General features: G+C 52.3%; 1 protein-coding gene across 1 annotated transcript; it reads right to left on the bottom strand.

Annotated features, from left to right (window-relative positions):
* Positions 1 to 482: 482 nt before the first annotated feature.
* On the bottom strand, positions 483 to 9,444 carry PAX1 (paired box 1). Its single transcript, XM_004441949.3, has 5 exons — positions 9,174 to 9,444; positions 8,100 to 8,729; positions 6,300 to 6,442; positions 5,567 to 5,786; positions 483 to 574 (listed from the first exon to the last, which is right to left on the bottom strand). The coding sequence occupies exons 1-5, from the start codon at positions 9,442 to 9,444 to the stop codon at positions 483 to 485; spliced, it is 1,356 nt and encodes a 451-aa protein (XP_004442006.1).
* Between the last annotated feature and the right edge of the window lie 11,312 nt (positions 9,445 to 20,756).

The following is a 20,756-nucleotide window of genomic DNA, read 5'->3' as shown; positions in this document are numbered from 1 at the left end:
GAGGGCAAAGGGAAGGAAGGGGAAAGCGAGAAAGGAAAGGAAGATGGGGTAGGAAGGAAGGAGGAAGGAAAGGAAGAAGGGAAGCGAGAGACAGCCGGAAAGAGGGAGAGAGGGAAGAGAAAAGGGAGAGAGGAAGGGTGCCGAACAATTCCGGGAGAAGTCGGAAAAGATGCCTGAGGCTGGTAGGGCAAGGGAGGCCACGTCGGAGCAGAGATCGTGACGACGGTGCAAACGTCTAAAGCCCAAGTTCAGAAAAGCCTAAAAACCCTGGCCAATGAAGAAAGTGTGGCCGCAAGGCCGGAAGGCAGGGCGAGGCCTAGGGGCTGACGGGCGTGCCCCCCGCGGGCCTGCCGGCACCACCTCGACGTGTCCTCGGGTCCTGCGGGCGCCGCCCAGGCTGCAGGGCCCAGCTTCGCGCCCCGGTCCTCCCGCCGGTCCGCCGCTTCCTCGGGGCTCGGGCTCGGGCTCGGGGAAGCGCTGCCCTAGGAGGTCGAGGCCGGGATGGGCAGTCCATGTAAGCTACTGAGGCCGTCCGGGGCCTTGCCACCGGGGCTGGGCGGCTTCCGGTCGACCACTGCGGGAGGAAGCACAGAAGCGTCGGGTCACTGCCTGGCGCAGCGTAGGGCCAGCGACCCGGGGACTCAGGACGACCGAAACCGGGGGTGACAGCGTGAGGATCCAGGGGTGAATGCTGTGGCGCGCGCTCAATACCTCAGGCGTTAGGAAGAAGGAAACAAGATCCGAGCTCTCCGAGGGCTCCATGCGCCCGCTGGCGCCCACCCTGTCCTGTCCCCTTAAGGAAATCACTCGCGAGGACAGCCTTGGCAATTGGCTGTCCTCGAAAGATCATTTTGCAAACGCTCCTGACCGCTGGCCCGGTTGCTTCCCTCTGCCCCGCGCCGGTTCAATAAAGGAGGCACCGGCTCAGGGAGGCGCTGCGGACCGTGCGCCGCCGAGCGCGGGAAGTAAGTTCTCGGACTCGAGACTTCAGCGGAAGGGAGCAGGGAGCCGAGATCCGCGCGGCCCCTCTTCCTGACCCGCGCCCACCCACCCCGGACCCCAGCCGCGCGCACAGGCCCGAGGAGCTGCCAGCGCGTCCGGTCAGCTGTCCCTCCAAGCTCCGGGCGCTCGCGGCGGGGAGTGGGAAATCGAATGGGGAGCGGGTCCCCAAATACGCCCCTTGTAGAGGGCCTGGGGCAATGGGGATCCATCCGACAGAGGAGGCGGTCGCGCTTTAAGTGGGCAGCAGACTCCGTTATGCCCCCGCGGCCCGGGAATCCAGATGCGCTCCCCACTGTGGACACAGCACGTCCTGGGGCCTGCGGGCCTCCAGATTAAGTGACACTGGACTTGCCGGATCAGGCGGCATTCTGCACTTTGCTCTATTATTTAGGGTTTGGGGAAGGGGCCCAGTTTTTGCTTCTGGAAGCCAGAAAAGTGACGCCACGATTGTGCAACCTGTTTTTCCTTTCCCAATCCCGGCCCGCTCAGCTTCTCCTGCAGTAGGAGGTATAAGCTTGTTTATAGCCAAAGGCGCCTATTTTCAACTTTCTTTTTTCCCCCATCAAGTCCAACTCTGGACTTTTTTTTTTCCTTGCTGTGGCTGCAGAGCTGGGCGGTACACCTCTGTGCAGGGGAAACACACACGAGCGCACACACACATATCTGGCTTCACAGAGACTTTGAAGCGTCTAAAGACCTTTCCAGGACAGTGACCGCTCCGCTCTCGCCCGCCTCTCAGCTCTCTTTCCTAAACACAGTTGTGGCCGCCTAGCCAACGGTGTTTTCAGACCTTTTCTTTCCACTCTATACACACACTTCAAGGTGAGGACCTGTTTAGACAACATCTGAGAAGGAGGAGGTTTCCCAGCCAAGGGCCGGTTGCCTTAGAGACGAGGGAGAAAATGAACTTGTGAAAAATAAACATCCAGGAGCCCTGGGACAGATTCCACCCCACTCTACAAGGGCGAACCCTGCTGCTGCTTTTTTAGCTCTGTGCGAGCCACTCCCTCCCCCTAGGACCCCGCTCCCCTCGTTTCCCACCAGCGGGACCCCGGGGCAATGTGAGTGGGTTAGTCGTGAGGGCCTCGGAGGCTTGCGCCGGCGGCGGTAAGCGCTCTGTGGGCTCGTTTAATCTTTAGGGGGCAGGAACGGGGACAAGCGTTTTTAAAATATTGAGACTGCGACTGCAGGGCCAATGGGACCATAGGAGGGGGGAACAGTGGCGGGGGCCTGAGAAAGGGTCTCCAGGGCGTGGTCAAATGAGACCCGGGTGGGCGGCGGCGGCGGAGCTCTCCCGCCCAGAACGCTTGCGCCCTTGTGATACCCCCGGCAAAGTGTTCTTTTAGGATCCTTCAAGAATTATTTCTGAGCAGAGATAACTAGAAGGAAGCGGCGAGTTATCTTTAACAAATATAAACAACACATTTTCTTTGAGCTTATGCAATATCTTATAGATTTGATTTCCAAATCTTTACTCTTTCCAAAGCCCCCCTGCTAGGTATTTTAGAACCATGAGGTTTTGATGGTTTCTGAAAACACACTGGAAATACCAGTTGTCTTGAGGGAACGTCTGGTGGGGTCTGTCACCTGTGGGGGTGGAGGGAGATGGTCCTGCCTTGGCTATGAAAAAACATTTGGGTGGATGTGGAGAGTCCTAGAATATCACCGCCCCTCCACATGTAGATGAAATGGAACTTGCCTGTTCTCCCAGTTCCCAAGAATTAAACTTTCCTTTCACGGATGGGAAATGTAAATCATATTTTCTTGCCTACATAATAGGGAACCCAGACTCACTACCCCTTACCAAGATAAAATTAAGAAATTGTACTGCATAACGACATTATGATTAAGCTTCTCTTAGGATAACTGTCAATGTTCATTTGCACCTGATGTGGAGGACATATTGAAATACATGTTACAATATACATTATTGTGTGTGTATGTTGTGCTTTTGTTGACTAGATGATCAAAATTTTGTTTTTTACTGAACATTCATGATATTCAGTTGCTTTCAGTAAACAAATTTTTTCTTACTGAAAAAATTCAGTAAATGCTATTCCTACTATTCTTATGAATTGAACAACAACTAATGATAGTAAACTGTCTTGTGGGATAGGTTTCTTTGAAGATAATTTCTTAAGCAATGATTAGAAAATTGAAGGCAGTGATTCATATTACTTTGCTTTGTAATTTTTCAAAGACTAGGTTTTTTGGGGGGTGTCTTTGAAATCAGCTTTTCTGCCAGTGAGAAGAAGAGTAAAAATCCATAACCCACGTAGGTATGTAATTCTCATTAGTTTTATGTTCTTGTTCAAACACAAACACTTGTATGCCAACTTGAGAAATCATTTTTAATGATGGACCTGATTTATTCAATGATCCTTTACGTGGATCTTTAAAGAACTGTGAGGATCGGGAAATTAAATTATTGATTTAATAACTAATGTAGTTAATTATTGCTAATATAGTTAATTATTAATGTAGCTAATTACTGCTAATAACTATGTAGCAGATTTTGACAATGGGTGGGATGTTTCATAATAGGAAGATACTATAATGGTAAAATGGACATGGATGCCAGTGCCATTCAATGTCTTTGTATTTCTGAAATGAAAGTACCTTCTAAAGAAATCAACCAACAATGAGTCCCCTCCCCCACAAATTAACTAGAGTTAGCTTAGAATTTAGAACTGCATGTCATAATTTGTTTCTAAGGTAGCGCTTGAAATGCCCCAGGACAAAGTGGCTCTGTTAGCAAACGAGGGTATCGCTCTGAAGATAGTGAGTCCTTTTTCTAAGTCTTCCTTCCTTGCGATCAGCCCAGGAGAAATCACTTAAATTTGTGTATATACTTTTCTAATTCAAATGAACCTCTTATTAAAGGATTTGTGTAATGGGTGTAATGAGGTAAATTCCATTTTGATTTCTAATTCAACAGATAACCTCAGTTGTAGAGAAAACACGTAGATTCCAGGCCAAGGACAAGACTCTGCGCAAAGCACCCACTCTGAGACCCCTTATCTGTCCTTAAAAGGGAAGCTTAAAGGAGTTCTAATTCTCGATTTTTTTTATTTCTTTCACTTGGATTTTCTTATAAATGAACAAGTGGTGGTATCCTTTATTTAAATTAAATTTAAAGCTTAAAGGAATTCTAATTCTCAGTTTTTGTAAATTCATAGCCCAGGATGTTTGTGCTCTAGCAAAGACGAAAATAGAAAAATATTTTTGTTCCTCCACTTGACTGATACCGGTAGCATCTTAATCCTCTCTCTCTCTGCTTCCCTCTCTCCCTCTCCCTCTCTCCTGGATCATGCTATCGTGTCTCACTGAGACTACTTGGAAATAAAGGTTTTTGCCTGGGCATCACCAAGGAGGAAACTCCCTCCTGTCCCCGGTGGCCTGCCCAGTGCTACCTGCCCCCCACTTCGGCCCTGGCAAGTGTGAGGTGGATCAGTTATTAAAGATCCTTTTGTGACCTGGAACACCCCTCTGCCCCATGCTGCCCCCCAGGTTTGTTCCCTGTCTCCTTCGCTGCTGGGGTGGGAATCCCTGAGGTGACTCCTCCCTTTCCCAGGGTAATTGCAGTTGGAAATTTCTAGGGCTCAGATCCTAAAAGCAGGCAGGTTCAAAATTAGCAAATCCAGCCACTCTTTTCACCAATGGGGAAAATGAGAACTCAAGGGCAGGTGAGCTTTTCCAAAGTTATAGGAAAAACCAGAACCCAAGGTTAGTGTAAGAAGACACCTCTCACACTGTTGACTGCCAATTAATTGCCTCAAATCTGTTAGTTGGCTTACCCGGGAGTAGATTTCTGGAGGAGAGGGAAGAAGAGCAGGAGAAGGAAGGAGAACTCCCAGCCACATTTCCCACAGAAAGAAGGACCCCAAACCACACAGAGTTCAGAAGACTTAGAGACACATCACTGATATGCTCTCTCCTTTCTCAAAGGATGTGTTTAAGAAAATGAATCCAAGGGGAGACCAGGGCCTGCTAAAAAAATAAAAAAAAACAACCTGGGAGAAACAGATGGGCAGTGCCTGGAAGGATCCAGGTTCAGCTCCAGGTGCCAGGGCAGGTCCAACCCCACCTGTAGGATTCAGGTGTCATAGCAGGTCCACCATAGAAGACAAAGCTCCACAGGCCACAGAAAGGTGACCCTGGAGGGTGCCTACTAGACCCTTCTATGGATGGAAAAACTGAGACCCAGAGAGGAGCATAAACTTGGCCAAGGGCACAAGAACAAGATCCAAACCTAGGAGTCCTGTTCACCAGTCTGACTCTCTTTCTTTTCTTTCCATACACCGCGGGGGGGGGGGCGGGGGGGGTCAGTCTCTCAACCTCTGTCTGCCTTTCTAGGGACAAGGCATACACCTGTTAGAAATTAATCTGCTCCAGGAAGCTACAGGCTTAACGTTTAATGCGGAGGAAGGATTTACGCCCGGTACCCACCGCAGCCTGTCTCTCGCTCTCTCTCACCACCTTTTCCCAGGCTCACACCCCCTCCCTTGCACCCTCCCTAACCCTCCTGGCACCATCCGACCCCCTCCCCGCCAGCGCCCCTCACCTTCTCTGTTGGGATGCTTGAAGGTCATCGCAGTGGCGAGCTCCCCGCCGTGCACGGTGACGCCGGCCCCGGGGGTCGCCAGCGAGGAGGCCTGCGCCGGCGGCCAGGGCGCGCCTGGGGCGAGGTAGCCGCCGGCCGGCGCGCTGTACATGTGCTGGTTGGGGGCCGGGTAGGCGCAGGCCGGGAGGAAGCCGCCCACTGCGGAGAGGCCGGAGGCAGACTGTGCGGATAGAGAGGGACAGACCCTCAGCAGCAGGCAATTCCACCGCCTTCTCCAGCACATGCAATTGCTGAGATGGGGGACCCTCATTTTCCCCCGCTGTCCCCTCCATTGTCCCCACGCGAGGCCTGACCTCTAATTTTTCTAGTAAGAACTCGGGCAAAGTGATTTCCACTCAAATTGTTATAAATAATAATGAAAGGTGAGGGGATCATGGTATCCACCATCCAAAATTTAGAGAAAGGGAGTCAGTCCTCAACCATCTGTGGTCTGGGTTCCAGCTTTTTTAGCAAAAGTATCTCGGCAAAAGGCAAGTCAATCCCCTCGAAAGCCGGCCTCCCCCAAACCAGTGCACTTGAAAGGACAGGAATGTGCGGGCGCAGAAGCCCGCCGAAGGCGGCCAGACACTCGGAGAGCGCTCTCTTCTCTTGCTCTCTCTTCCCCCACCCTGCACTCTCCCAACCCTTCTGCTCCCCTAATTAAGGACAGCTCCTTCCCCTGCCTCTCGGTTACCTGAGTGTATTTAATGTCGGCCTCCAAGGCAGGTTTCTCCAACCCGTTCACTGCGGAGGTGGCAGGGAAGGCCGCGCGGTTCACGCTGGCCCAGTCTTCCATCTTGGGGGAGTAGGCGGTGCCTTCGCTGCCCGCCAGAGCCCCTGCGGGGGACACAGGACGGATTAGAAGGGGCATCCGAATCCGCGCTGGGCACGCACGCGAGCGGCCCCACAGGCCGGACGTCTACACACGAGCTACGCGCACTCAGCTCGTATCCGAGGGCGCGGCCGAGGGTCTTCCGAACACCCGAGGTGGTCGGACGCTCCGAGTTGAGCGGAGGCGGAGGGCCAGCTGGAGGGGCATGGGGTTTCGCTTTCACTCCTAGCGGGCAGAGGGAAGGAAGGCGGCAGGGCCTGCTCCTCGCTCTCCCAGCCCTCGACCCGCTTCCCACGAAAACGGAGTCCTCCGGCGGGGAGGCGGCGCGTGGGGCAGGGGCTAGTTGCACACCGCCAAATCGGCCTTTCTGCTGTCCAGAGGCGGCTCCCAGAAAGGTCCAAGTTCAAATCCACAGCAGGCTCATGAGAAACGGCTCATGAGATTATGGGTTTCTCAAAGTCTCCCTGTCTGGAGAGCTGGGAGACGGTTCTACTCAGAACTGCCTCCGGAGACTTCCTGGGTCTCCTAAAAGAGCGGCAACCCAGCGACCCACGCGCGTCCGGGACACGTCTGCTCCTCGCGCACGTGTGCGCGCAGGGAACCGAGAGAAAACTCCAGATCTGAGCGCAGGCCTGGTGAGGTCACCTCCCAGCCAGCTGCCCACCGGTCGCTCCATGGGAAGCTTGGGCTCCAGCCGGCAGCCCAGGCTGGGTTTGAGCCACGAGAAGAAACAAAGCGTGTTCGCGGCCTCGGAGGCGCGCCTCTCTGCAGCTGGAACTAAGCATTCAGATTCTTTCTGGCCGCCCCTCCTCTCTCTTGGGCTACGGTGAATTTTGTTTCTTACCCTCCTCCTCAGTCTGCTCACCCGAGAGCGCGCCATTCCCTGGCCGGCTGCTGAGGGCAGGGAACAGTGCGAAGAGACTCGGGACTCAGTCCCGGCCCACACGCGTTCTTCCCCGGAGCTGAGCCCGGCACCAAGGCCGCCCCAAACCTCTCTGTCTCCCGCCGCCTCACTCCCCACCTAGAGAGATGACCGACAGTTTGCTGAATTCTAATTGCAGGCAAAGAGCAAATCCTTGTGAACTTTCACCCAGAGGATGGCTGCAGCCCAGGGGCGCCGTCATCGGGGATCCCGGCTCCAGGGCCTGCAAGGCCGCCCGGCCTGCTGGAGATCTAGGCCGCTCGACAGGACCGGCCAGAAGGCCGCTCTGCCTTTTACTCAAAAGAGCCTTTGGGCCTGGGAGGGATAGAACTCTTTGGGGAATGGTGAGGGATCCCAAAAGATTGAGATCTTAAGAAGGGGTTGCAGACATGACTTTGCGGTTTGTTTGGCTTAGATCTGGCGATAGGGGTTTGCATACTTTTTGGAAGAATGAAAAAGCGCAATTTCAGGCCTCCGAATTTGCCGTTGGCGATTACTCTTCTATTTGGGAAATATTTTCCATATTTGTCATAAAAAGATCAAGATGTCCAAGGACTCCCACAGAAGGTCCAGGACCCTCAGCCTCCCCAGCCAGCCCTGAGCCTTCCCCTGAGCCAAAACTGGTCTGAGCAGGATGGAGAGTGTGGCCCCTCACCTGCCTGCCTGTCCTCCCCACCCCCTGCCCCCAATCTCCAATTCTGCCCCTTTCAAGAAGGCAACAGAAGACGGCCACGACTGACCTGTTTGCTCCATAAACGTCCGGATGCCCAGGATGTTGCTGACCGAGTGCGCTGAGGGCCATGAACGAGGGATGCTGACGTGGCCTGCTGTGCCCGGGACCCCGTGGTGGCTGCCCATCTTGGCACCCGTGGGCGACACGGGGCTGGGGTAGGGGTACTGATAAATGTGGTTGTAGGGCAGCGCCGGCTGCGGCGGCGGCTGCTTGCTTGACTCGTAGGGCCCGGGCTGCGCCAGGCTGCCAATCTTATTGCGCAGGATGCGGCTTATGGAGCTCACAGAGGGCACGTTGTACTTGTCGCAGACGCCGTCGGCCAGCAGCCGGTCGCGGATCTCCCAGGCAAAGATGCCAGGGTCGCCCTGCTTGTAGTCCCGGATGTGCTTGACCACGTTAGGGGTGGTGACGCGGGGTTTGCTGCCCCCAATGGCCCCGGGCAGGATGGAGCCGGTCTCGTTGTAGCGCGCCAGGATCTTGCTCACGCAGCCGTGGGATACGCGAAGCTGCCGGCTGATGTCACAGGGTCGGATGCCCAGCTGCGCCAGCTCCACGATGCGCAAGCGGATGGCATTGGGCAGGGGGCGGCCGTTGACGAACACACCGCCCAGCTGGTTCACCTCGCCGTACGTCTGCTCTGCGGACGCGCCCGACGAGAGTGAGCCGCAGGGGGAGAAACACCGGGGGGTTAGCCAAGGGTGGTCGCACGGGGCTAGGGGACGCACCCAGGCGCACCTCCGAAGACGACCCGCGGGTACCCAGAATCTGAGAGCAAACGGACTGACTCCGGCTCCGGGAGTGAGTGGGGGCGTAGGGACCGCAAGGGGGTGCCGGGCGCTTCAGCCCTACGTGCCCTTTCGCGACTTTTGGTGCGTCTACTTGAGACATCCCTTCCCTCGGTACATGGAACTTCCCCCCACCCCACCCCACCCCACCGAGGGCTGGGGGCGTGCGGAGAGCGCGGATCCTCCGGGACCCAGGACCGGATACCCCGGGGAAAGCAGGCGAGAGAGAAGGGAGGCGCCAGGACACAGCCCACCTCGTCAGCCCGCCCGCGCCCTGCCTGCCTCCCGCCCCTTACCCATGGCGCGCGGGCCAGCCAGCTGTCTGGCGCCGGGGCGGCCGGGGCTGGGCCCGGCGCAGTCCGGGAGAGCTCGGGCGCCGCCGCCGCGGGAGAGGCATAGAGGGAGGGCGCGCGCGAGCCGAGAGCCGCGGCGGCCGGGCCGCGGGCTAGATACGCGTTGTGCGCCGCCGCCGAGCGTGCCGCCGCCCGCCCCCGGGCCCGCCGCCGCCGCCGCCCGCTCCCAGGACACTCTCCAGGCCCGCGACCCCAGGCCCAGGGTGAACTTCATCCGATTAGGAGAAATTCGTCTGACCGGGAAGCTGCAGCGTGCGGGGATCAATTTGACGTGTCCTCCACGTCAATCTCGGCAGTCACGCCGGAGACGCGCGAGTTGGCAGCTCATTGGTTCCCGTCACTGCACCCCGGCGCCCCCCTCCCCGCCCTGAAACTCTACCCCCTCCTCCTGTCCTCCTCCCCACCTCGGCCCTCCTCCGGAACCCATCCCCCTACACACACACACACACACACACACACACACACACACACACACAAGTCCTAACCCCAGCTGGGCCTGAGACCTTTCACTCCCTCCGCTCCCCTCCAAGCCCCTTACCCCGCCGGTTTTGAGAATGACGGGGTAGTCATTTCAAATTGATGAGTACTTATTAGTACTAGTACTAGTTTTGGTTTTAGTTTTATTCCTACTTCCACCGCCATTACTACGAAGATATCAGAGGATTAAAGTTGATCATGGCAAGGTAGTTAGTGTGTGGCTGCCTCTACCGCGCCTCTCTGGGCAGGGGCACGGGAAGAATGGTATCAGTGCCCCAGCCCCGGACGTGCGTGCGTCGCGGTGAGCGCCCAGGGTGGTGCAGGGAGCCTGGCGAGGAGGACCCAAAGCAATTTGCGGTGGAGCCTACTCCCGCGTGTCCCATTCCTGGCCGACACCCCAATCCTGCTCTCAGGAAATCTTTCTTATGTTTAGTAGCCATCCACCCCCTTGGGATAATGGTATGATTTCAGGGAGGGATGTGAGAGGGGCACATTCTCGATTCTGTCTCCCTGCGGACAGCCCCCCACACACTAATTCCTTTCTAAGAAGTGACAGGACGCAGGTCGGAAAGCGATCCTGACCTGCTGCTGCCAGAGGCAGGGATGCCGCCTTCTCGAGACCCCAGGCGCGTCCTGGCGGCCTTAGCTCTGCTCCAGGCCTGAAGGACAATTCCTTTCTCCCAGGCCGGGAACGCGGCATCCTTCCACGTGGGGGCGGCCTGGCCTCACCTTTCACCCAACACCTGCGGCTTCCAGGGGGTCTTTGATCAACTACTGAAGGGCCCTTTCTCCTTCATTTAAGTGGGGGTTTGTGCAGCCCTTAACTCTTTGGCCTTAGCGTTAACCATCAACTCTTCTCTATTTCTATCCTGCATCAACACCCAGTTCTGGATTTCCCAGCCTGTGTCGCTAACCGCGGCCGCCACAGAGGGAGCCACGCAGTAGTGTCCAGGAGCGAGCAGGTGGAGGGAGAAAGCTCCTGGTTTTGCACTGAACTGACACGAGGAGGCCAGGCCTCGGGAATTCCCAGCTGGGGGCCAGTAAGCGCCAATGGCGTTGGGCTGAACGTGGAGGAGCAAGAAGGGGGACCTAGGAGGGAACCTAGGAAGTACCATGGTTCCTGGGACACTCGTGCGCTCCCGGTTCTCCTCAGGAAGCGGGAAGAATCCCCGCCCCTTTCCCGCAAGAGTCTAGCGCTTGGGAGCCGGCGGAGAGCTCCGTACAGCTGCGCGATGATGCCAGAGGCGCTGATGAACCAGATCAGCGCAGCCTGAGCAGGGGCGACCTAGTCCCTGACCCCTTTCCCTCCGCTGCGGACCAGAGAGCGTCGCTGGCTCCTAATCAACCTGTCGGAATGTGTCGATTAGAAGGGCCTGAGCCATAAATCTGGCTCTATGGAGGGAGCGCGGGGCCTGGCAGGGCTGGGGCGCCGGGCCACAGGCGAGAATTATCCCTGGAAAAAGAAGACCCAGGTTCGAAAGACGTGAGGACTCTCCCCTCCCGCAGCACGGAGAACGTAGTGCAGCCTGGGGCTCCGAGGGCTGCGGGAGGTCACGGGGACTGGGAAGAGGAGAGTCAGCGCACTGGTGAGGGGAGGGGGCCCTATCTGGAAGGCTAGGCTAGGCTTGTCCGAGACCACGTAGGGTCTCGGGGTTACAGACGAGGGAAAGAGGATGGTTTGGGTTAAAGTGGGCAAACCCGAGTCAGGAGCTCTGGAAAGGCGTGGAGCAGAGGACTGGGCACGCACCAGTTATGGGGGCTCCCAGACCATGGGGAGTTGGATGCACCCCGCTCGGTTCTCTCCAGATGGTCTGGAAACTGTTAGCCCCTGATCTAGACTTTCGTTGCCTGAATTTCAAGTCGGACCCCTGGACCAAAAAAGATTGATTCCTAGACCTGGGAAACGAAACATCCGTAACTCAGTGCATCCTCAGTAGAAGGTAAAGCAGCTAAAGCCATTTTTTCCCCTGTAGGCGAGGAGTCGAAAGGCAAGCTCAGAGAAGAGCAAATAAAGCCGGTGGTGCCGCGGTGAAAGCCCAACTGCCCTGTCAGAGGAACGTCACCCCATCTCTACCAGTAGGGCGCAGAGTGCCGGGCAGGTGCAGTCCAGGATGGCATCTTCTCCCCACTGCCCTCGGCTAAGGCCATCTGGGGCTGGGGAAGATGGTTGGAGGATGGCGCCCGGGGCTCTCTGGGGTGTCAGAGCCCGCTGGCCCTCACTTGACATCCCACATCCCTCCATCCCCCACCCCTTCAACAGGCAGCTACTGGCTACCAGGACCTCACAGCGCTGGCTGCAGCCTGCTCAAAGCCCGCTGCCCAAAAAGCTTACAGTTTGTCGCCCCCTGTCGGCCTGCGGCTCGGCTCTGCCAGTTCCCGCGCGGCGGGCTGGGCGCGGGGTGAGGTGGCCCAAAGGTGGGGTTGCAGAAGGAAAGGAAATGTGTCTTCCACCTCCCCAGGATGCAGCTTGGTCCCCTCCATGACCAGGGGGGCCGCAACGTGGTCGGAGCTGAGCGCACAGAGGTAAAAAGCTCGCGGGTTCGGTGTCTATGCCTGGCTGGGTTTGGCTCCGTTGTTTTGAGCGCCCTGGGCGCAGCAGCGTGCAACAAAGTGAAGAGCGTCTCCAAGGGACGCGGGAGCTGCCGAGCCAACGGCGCGCTCTGGACCCGGGACATGACGCGTCCAGCGGGGGCTTAACGCCCGGGGGGCAGAGGACGGATTCGAGGATCCCCAAGTGGCCTCGGGAACTGACCCAGGTTTCCCGGGGCAGAGAAAGGAGAGGCAAGCTCCGTGCCAAAAGCATGAAGCAAAGAGGAGGCGGGAAGGCGGCGCCTGCCCTCCTGGGGACTAGGGGCTGGCGGTGGCAGGAAGGGTTGCCGGTGTGTATTGCTTGGCGGTTCGCCACCTGAGCCCAGCACCCGAAAGTTAAGGCTGCTATCAAGGTTCGGTGACAAGGTCGTCCTTGGAGCGACAGTAGCCCCCACTTCACGTCTCCTGCGTCGCTTTGATTTTTGGTGGGATTGTTTGGGGGAGATATTTGGGTGTAAATGAAACGTGCGGGTCGCAATAGGCTAGGGTGTTCCCGGGGCCCATGCATTTCAAAGTCTTCAGGAGAAACCTAAACTAGCAGACGAAAGTTCCACTCGGGTCCGCGGGGCTGAAGGAGCAACCGCGCGGCCGGGCACGACAGGGCGCCCGTTTCGGTTCTGCCTAAAAGGACCCGAGGGCAGAAAACACAGGCAGCATCCCGCGGAGGGCCCTGGGCCTGGGCCTGACTAACGACGAACGCCGGTCGCCGCCAGCCTCCCGCGGGGCACGCAAGACTAGCGCGAGCTCCGAGTGAGCAGGGTCAGGGTCCTCCTTCCGACAGCCGCGCCTCAGGCCTGCAGAGCCCCCAGCCGCTCCCGCGTGTGTCCTGACTAAACTCAGGCCCCGCGCTTTTGCTATGATTTTAAGAGCACTGTGCCGTGAGTCATGTGGTTAGAAATCAAAGTCAAATAAATCGAGTCTCTTAATTTTCTTTTTAAATTTACTTTTTAAAAAAGTAGCTCAGGCTACAAATTCATTTTATGCACTAGGTTAAATTGTGCCCCCACACACGGAGTTTTGCAAAGGAGATCCCGCGCACCACACTCATTACTGGAAATAGTACTAGTTAAGAAGTGGTTAGCTGCTAGGAGACGTATGAAGGGAAGAGCGGACTAGGATCAGGGAATTGCAAACCCTCAGGGAACTCAACTGTGAACTAGCTCGGCGGAAACGGGAATGTGTAACGAAACCCCACCCGGAGTGACCGCGGCGGTGTGAGGAGGGAGGGGGAGAAGGGACGGAGGAGAGCTCGAGGCTGAATCGGCCCCTTTGCGGGAGGCTGGCTGGTGTGTCCTCCCCACCAAGTGGACTCACAGGGAACGGGGGGAGCGTTGCGAGCGGTACCTGCCGCTCCGGATTGGGATACACGTACTCCCCAGATCCTAAACGGAAAGTGTTGAAGATTGTGCTAACTAGCGTTAAAATAAAGCCGAGAACCAAAAATACTGTCTTCGAGACCCATTCCCGCCGCTTGTTTCCACTTCGCCTGCTTGTGACCACGGTGGGCTTGAAGTTCTTTGCCCAGCCTCGCATTTTATTTGCTAGCCTCGAAATGTTTATTATCGCAAGCGAGTCCAGTCCACAGTGGTGGGTTGGAGCGCCATTTCCGCCTACACTAGCTGCTGACTGCGGGGAACGTCCATGGAAATGCAAGGGGAGAGAAGCAAAGAAAAAGTTTTTTTCATTTTCCTAAAATGAAATGAATAAACAAGAATAGATGAATATTTTCTGCGTGAATAACAAAACGGTTCCCCGATTCCGTTCAGAGGCGTAGGAAAAAAACAAATCAGAAAACAGAGATTTGCAGTAATACCCCCACTAGAAATAAACAAGGGGAAATGGAGCGTGGCAAACGAAGATCTAAGATACTTTCTACCGTGTGATGCTGGATCTGACTACTCCATTTACAACATTCCTTTTGGGGTAGAAACTTTTTAAATGTGGCATTTGGGTGATAAAAATAAACGATAGGAAGCTAATGCCGTTTGTAGGAAGAAACGGTTTCTTTGAACCTTCTGAAGGAACAGTGTGCTTGTCATTCTTGCGTGTGTATTCTCGCGGGTGTAAAGTGCAGGATTCCCTTTATTGCTCTTATGTCTCCCTCCTTTCCCCGGCAATGGGCGCGTCAGATAAGCCTGAGTTTTCCTCTATGTAAAATGACCTATGCTGTCTAATTAGACCTGTATCATTTCATTCCATCAATATAAAAGCCTGCAAAGGGCTCCAGGCACTGCTCAAAATCCCACCTTTGCAGTGAGCTCTCAGAAATGTTTATATGACAGTGTTAAGAGTCCAAACAGCAATATTAAAATGGAAATATTTGGGAAACTTAAAATATCCATGGAGCATATCTCCTGTACAGGGTTTGGGTACTTGGAAAAGGAGAGATCTAAGAGTAGCCACAAGGATACAAACGATAGAAGTGGCTTTTTCAAAGGGAACCCAGAGGGTGATGGTGTGCCTACCTACAAGATGACTCGAAAAGGCGGCCGTGAGCAAGGATCTCCCACTGCCTAGAGGATGCCCCTGCCGACCAGACTTGCTCTGCTGCAAATTTTGACACGTGTGAGACACCCACACCAGCCAGCCTAATTGGAACCAGCCTGAAACGTGCTGCCCTTGAATGCTTTGCAAATTTCTGATCCTCCATGGATATAGGACCCGGAGAATGGATCAAGGACATGGAAACTGAAGGATGCGTATGGAACCCTTTGTCTTGGATAAAAGACGGTGCCCAGCCAGTCCTGGTTTACCTGGATTGGTCTGATTTCTTGTTAAAGATCAGTCCTCTATGTTCAGCACACACACACACACACACATACATACACAAACATAACTCAAGTGCTGGAAACAGGATAGTTGGGAGATTTGCAGAATGATTCTTGTAACGTCGGGCACAGAAGAACACTGAGACTTGCTGGTGGATGGTTTCCAGCTTCCCCTCAGGCAAAGGGACAGTGAAGCAGAAGCACTGCCCCATCTTCAGTCGCCCATTTCTTGCTGCTTAAAATCATCATCCATAATTAAATGTTAGTGACTTTATTTTTTGTATACAGCATACTATTTAGAAACATTGCTATTTCAGAATAAAGGCTTCATTCCAGGGTTGTGGGTTTGTTTATTTAGTGTAAGCTCAGAAGTCTTGAAGGCCTCTGGAATTGCATATTCTCGTCAAAGCAGGATCTCCTTCATGTTCATTTAATTTATCATATGCATATCCCTATGTTATTTCTCCCTGCAATGCCACTTAAATCATTTTCCTTGTCAGAAATGAAGTGTCTTTTATGATGAGCTTTCTTTCAAACAAAGATGGGATTTTTACTTGTAACTTTTTACTGCCAGTCTAATTGGTCACTTTTAATTAATTATTGCTTGATATCTTTTTCTCTCTAATTGCTGCAATATCCCAATGTCTGGCTACATATATATATACATATATACATATATATATGTATATATATATATATACACACATGTCCGCAGCTCATGATGGTTTTAATTATCTCCCCCTCCCCCCTTGTGTATGGGCTATGGAGTTTTATTGAAGATCCGTAATGCCTCCGGTTTTGATTTAGCGTTTTTGAGTTTGTGATCTCATTGCCCGGTATGGAAAATATTAGACAGGGTCTGCAGATTGTATGCAGGAAAAGACCCGCATCAGCACCACGGGCTGAGTGCTCGCCCTCAGCGCTGCAATACGCCGACTGAGCAGCCATCTAGAATCAATGCTCAGTTTTTATGCCTTTGGATAGATACCACTTCAGCCAGTCCTGCTATGTAAAGTGTTCTTGAAGACACTGATGCTCTCGGCGGCTGCACATTGGAATCACCAGGGGAGCCTTAGAACATCCTGATACCTGGGTCCCACTCCCAGAAATTCTGGTCAAATTCGTCGAGATGCAGTGTGGACATCAAGAGTTTTAAGAACTGCCCAGGTGATTCAAATGTCCTTAGGTGTGCCCAGGTGATGTAATTCAAATTAAAGTTTGAGAATCTCTGCTTTAGGAAAGGGACGATGTAACTCAATGCTTCTTGCTTTGCAACTGTTTTCCAGGATGCAGGACAGACTGACGACCCACTGGTCTCACTCACCTCTGTGGACACCTTAACAAGACACACGAAAACATGTTTAAATCCATATCTAAAACATGTCCTTCCCGAGCATTTTTACACGTGGCACTTTGGCCCATCTTGGAAGGAGCTGAAAAGGGAGAACGTTGCCTTCTCACTCTCAGTTTGCTGCCCTAGGTTTGCTGTCTTCTAAAACAAGAACCCTCTGTATCCCTGCCCTCACACAGGTGATCGCAGCCTCATGGTTAAGTGTAACCATCTGCACCTTGAGCTGGAGGCAGGGGGCATTATGGAGACAGCGATTGACTTAGCTTCTCTTGCTGACAAAGATCAACTTCGGGAGAGGTGGCAATGAATCATAAACGCTGCCCAGATTTGAACTGGACTTTCAACCTGGTTAAGTAACACTGCTCTCTAGACATGTAAGGTAGCAGGGCAGGCATAACTCTCAAGCTTCTGGTAGCATCTAAGAATTACCGAATCTTCTTAAGGGCTAAACATAGTTTAGTATTTTTATGATTATTTCTGTTGCTATTAACATTATTTGATTGCCATGCACCTTGAAGGGGGAAAACTTTTTCATGTGGGCTGTGGCAGTGTTGCATTTTAGATCTCGGAGTTGCTTCCCCCCAAGATGGCTGGCTCCTGATAATGATGGAAATGTCAAGTATTGGGGGGGGGGGGGCGATGCGGTAAGAGAAAGAGAGACAAATGCTTCACTTATTTTCTCTAAAGTCTCAGAAATCAATTAAAAGAAAACTCTTCCTTTTCATTTTTATTAGCCTCGCCTGGGTAATAAACGTTAAGATTTAGACTGCTTTCTTTGATTGGATTTTTATTGTTTTATAAGCATATGCATATTCCAAAATCTGAACTACATTTCATTTTTAAACAAGTTCCAAGAAAATCTGAGGGTAAGTGGGTCACTACAGAATCTTTATGTCCTTGACTTTTAAAGTGCAGGTTTTCAAGATCCTTTTTAGCTATAAAATTTTGCTCCTAAGTCACAACTAAGACTAATAGAACAAATACACTAATTCTTGTGGGGCTTTTCTGTCTTGTTTATTTTGTAAAATCTTACATGGACACCTCTTGAGGAGATCTTAAAATGTATATTTTAGAAACCACGTCAATCTTGTAAAAAATTCTTTATATTCATGTACTTTCATAAGATTATACTGTTTATACTATGTGCTAAGATAATGTTAAAATAATTTAAAGGTACATGAAAATTAATAAAAATAATAACAACAATAAAAACTAAAACGGCCTTAAAATGATTCGGCATTTCTCAGCAACAACCAGAAGCTTAAGGATTATAGGATTGTAACAAGACCATAACAGATGCTGAACACGGCTACAAAACTGTAGACTTTACAAACGGATATGCTGAGAAAACGAGTTTTGACAGGGTTTCTAAGCATTGAGACGTTGGCAACGTGGATAACTAATTAATATCCATCCGACTGGGAAATACTCAGCATTTGGAATATTGCCTCTTGACAGGCCAACAGGCAAGAGGTTTGTTCCCCTGTAATGGGGCAGTGTCAGAGGTGCCGTCCATTTTGGTTTTTGTAATAACACCTCGGATTGAGCCAAGACTTTGCTTGGTTTCATCTCTCTTCTGTAATTACGTTTCACAAAATACAACCCAGGTCGTTTCGCGCGGGGCTGGTCTTTGCATGTGTGAGACATGTGTTCATGTTTGCAATGTCAGCCGACTGATTTGGGCAGAACGAATTTGGCACTTTGATCTCAGCCTCTCTTTAAAGTGGGGCATGGGTAACTGTGGAAGAAGGGGCGGTCGGATTGGCTGGGCTTGGCTCACAGCGGAGTTGTAATTTGGATGAATAGCCTTAGGTGAGGTTTGATGGCCACTTAATACCACTCTAGGCTTGAGGTCCTTCTGTGTTTTAGGCTGTACTCACGCTGCCCTTCACCACAGAGGGAATGGGCATTTAATCGATGGCTGTTTGTTGTCATTGTCTCTAATATTTAAGCTGATGAGAAGGTTGGAGAAATTTATGATCAGACATGAGTGGAGCTACTACCCATGGCAAGAGTGCGTGTGCGTTATTTCATTGTGGCGTTAGCACACAAAGGATCTCAGTGTCTGTAGGTCTAAAAATGCATGCGTACCTCAAACTCAGAAAATGACCTGGCTACAGAAAAGCACAGTAGTGTCTAGTCTAGGATTTGTATTAGCTCTCAAGTCTCAGCTTGGAATCCAGGCTCTACACTTCCTGAGACATAAACTCTCTGAGCCTCAGTGGGCTCACCTACAAGACAGGGGCATAGTCAGGATTAAATGCCAAACCGTGGAAAGTGCTGAACATGGTGGTGGTGGTTAATCAGTGGCCATTGTTCTCTACATTATTTTTCTATGTTTTTAAGAAACTAATAGATTTTAATTTTTGTCTCTTTTATAGGACATCTGTTAGACATGCAGTGGATGATTTTGTAATAGAAATATTTATAAATTAAGCTATATTAAATCGTGTCTTGAGAAGGAAGCGGCTTTAAAGTATTTTCCTGAGTTTGTTGGCCACATTCTTTTATGGTTCTGAGGCACTGCACTTCAAGACCCTGAAGTGACACTCACGGGAAGTGACAGAGGGGCTGAGTGGCAGCTGTAGTCTCTCCAGTTCAAGAAAGCTGAGGAAGAAGGAAATCCATAGTTGGCCTAGAGTTTTCCGATAATGTGGGAAAAGCCTGGTTCTTACTGGGGCCAATTCTTCTTGAAATGCCGGGTCCTGCACTAACAGGATTGGAGGGCCTGTTCCGGCTTTACCTGCTGTGCCATCATGCTCTTCCTTTGTCAGAAATAAGAAGATCTTTTACTTCTGTGTTTACTTTCTTGCTTTTTTGTCCTGAGTGGAGGTTTTTCCCTTCCTTGTTTGCCTTTTGAACATGTCCTTTCTCCTTGAGTAAGCACTGGGGGCTCCCTCAGGCAATGGGCCCAGTTCCTTTTGAACCAAGAGTTTGATGTTAAGGGACTGTCTCACCACATAGGCCCCTTCTGTGATGGGGTGCCCCTGGCTGAGTGAGAGTGAGGTTTGACTCCCCTACCCACCACAAATTACCATTTCCCCAAAAATTCACATCTCTCTTGGGTTGCCCTGCATTTTTAACTTTTCCCCACTCCCTGAAATGCCTCAAATCCAAGATTTTGGTGAAGTGGCATCTTTTATTCGTAAAAAGGTCACACCCTTGTGATAACCAGGCTATTTGTTATTGGTACCTTATTAATTTAGCAGAGAGCTTTAGTAATCTGATGACCTCTGTTTATTGTGGGGCCAGGCACATGGCATACTGTAGTGGACACTGTCGAGTGCTGCCCAGATCCCCCTCCTACCCCTCCAACCAGGTCTGAGAAGCTCATCCCCCGCTGCTGGGATCTTGGTGCTGGCAGCTCGCAGCTGAGGCCCCTTCCCATTGCCCTCGGCTGATGACAGCCATCACACCCAAGAAGGCGCCCCCTTCCTGGGGGCAGCCCATGTCTAATGGACTGCTCATGTGGAGGTGAAAAAGCCCTGACAGAAGACAACTATGAAGGGCCATCCCAATGCCAAAGCTCACACGGGATTGGTGAGCTTTATGGTCTTTGTGGAGACTGCATCCCAGCGCAGTCCCTTCTCCTCCTGCTCAGTCCTGGCCCCTCCTCTCTCACAGATGTTGATCCCCAGAACACTTCGAAGTACACCACCTGTGGCAGATCCTGACTCAGTCTGCTTCACGGCGCACCCAGCTCATGACATACATCACCTCCTTTGCCAACGTGTGGGTTTGTTACAACACTTTCCTTGCTCCAAAGATGAAGAGTGAAGGTGTGGAGATAAAATCATTGCCACCAAGTCACACAGGATGGAAGCCAGGGTGGCTGGCTTCCAGCTCATCCTCCGGCTCAGCTGAGGGAGCTGCTCTGAGCAGGTGGGAGTTCTCACCAAAGAGACATGATTCAGCTTGTGGTGCCCTGAGGCTGAGGAGGGGGCTGGGTGAGCTGCAGCAGGGCCATCTCAGATTAGCTCAGGGCTCTTAGAATCTGAGAATCCAGAGAAAGGCCACAAGTACGAAGGTGGGAGGGATCCAGAACAAATGAAGCAATTTAAAAATGTGGTCTGGCTCTGTTTTCAACATATGTAAATTTCTGAAATGGAAAGACAACAGAATCTCCTAGGGACTCCACAAATGAGAGGTTGGGAACTTGAACTGTGTTGGTGGGCTTGTATCAGCTCTAAAAAATAGCTTTATTGAGGAAATTAATCAAGTAACTGCGATTACAAGGGAAACTGATATCTACTGAGAAATAAATGATTTTCAGACTCTTTAGGAGAGTTGTGTTAACATGTAATTCATTCGAGCAAATATAAAGAAAGTGTTTTCTGCAAT

The sequence above is a fragment of the Ceratotherium simum genome, chromosome 21, assembly GCF_057802395.1.
Source record: "Ceratotherium simum simum isolate JZ-2026a chromosome 21, ASM5780239v1, whole genome shotgun sequence".
NCBI lineage: Eukaryota > Metazoa > Chordata > Mammalia > Perissodactyla > Rhinocerotidae > Ceratotherium > Ceratotherium simum.
The sequence above is the reverse complement of the archived record's forward strand: the minus strand, read 5'-3'. Positions and strand labels throughout refer to the sequence as shown.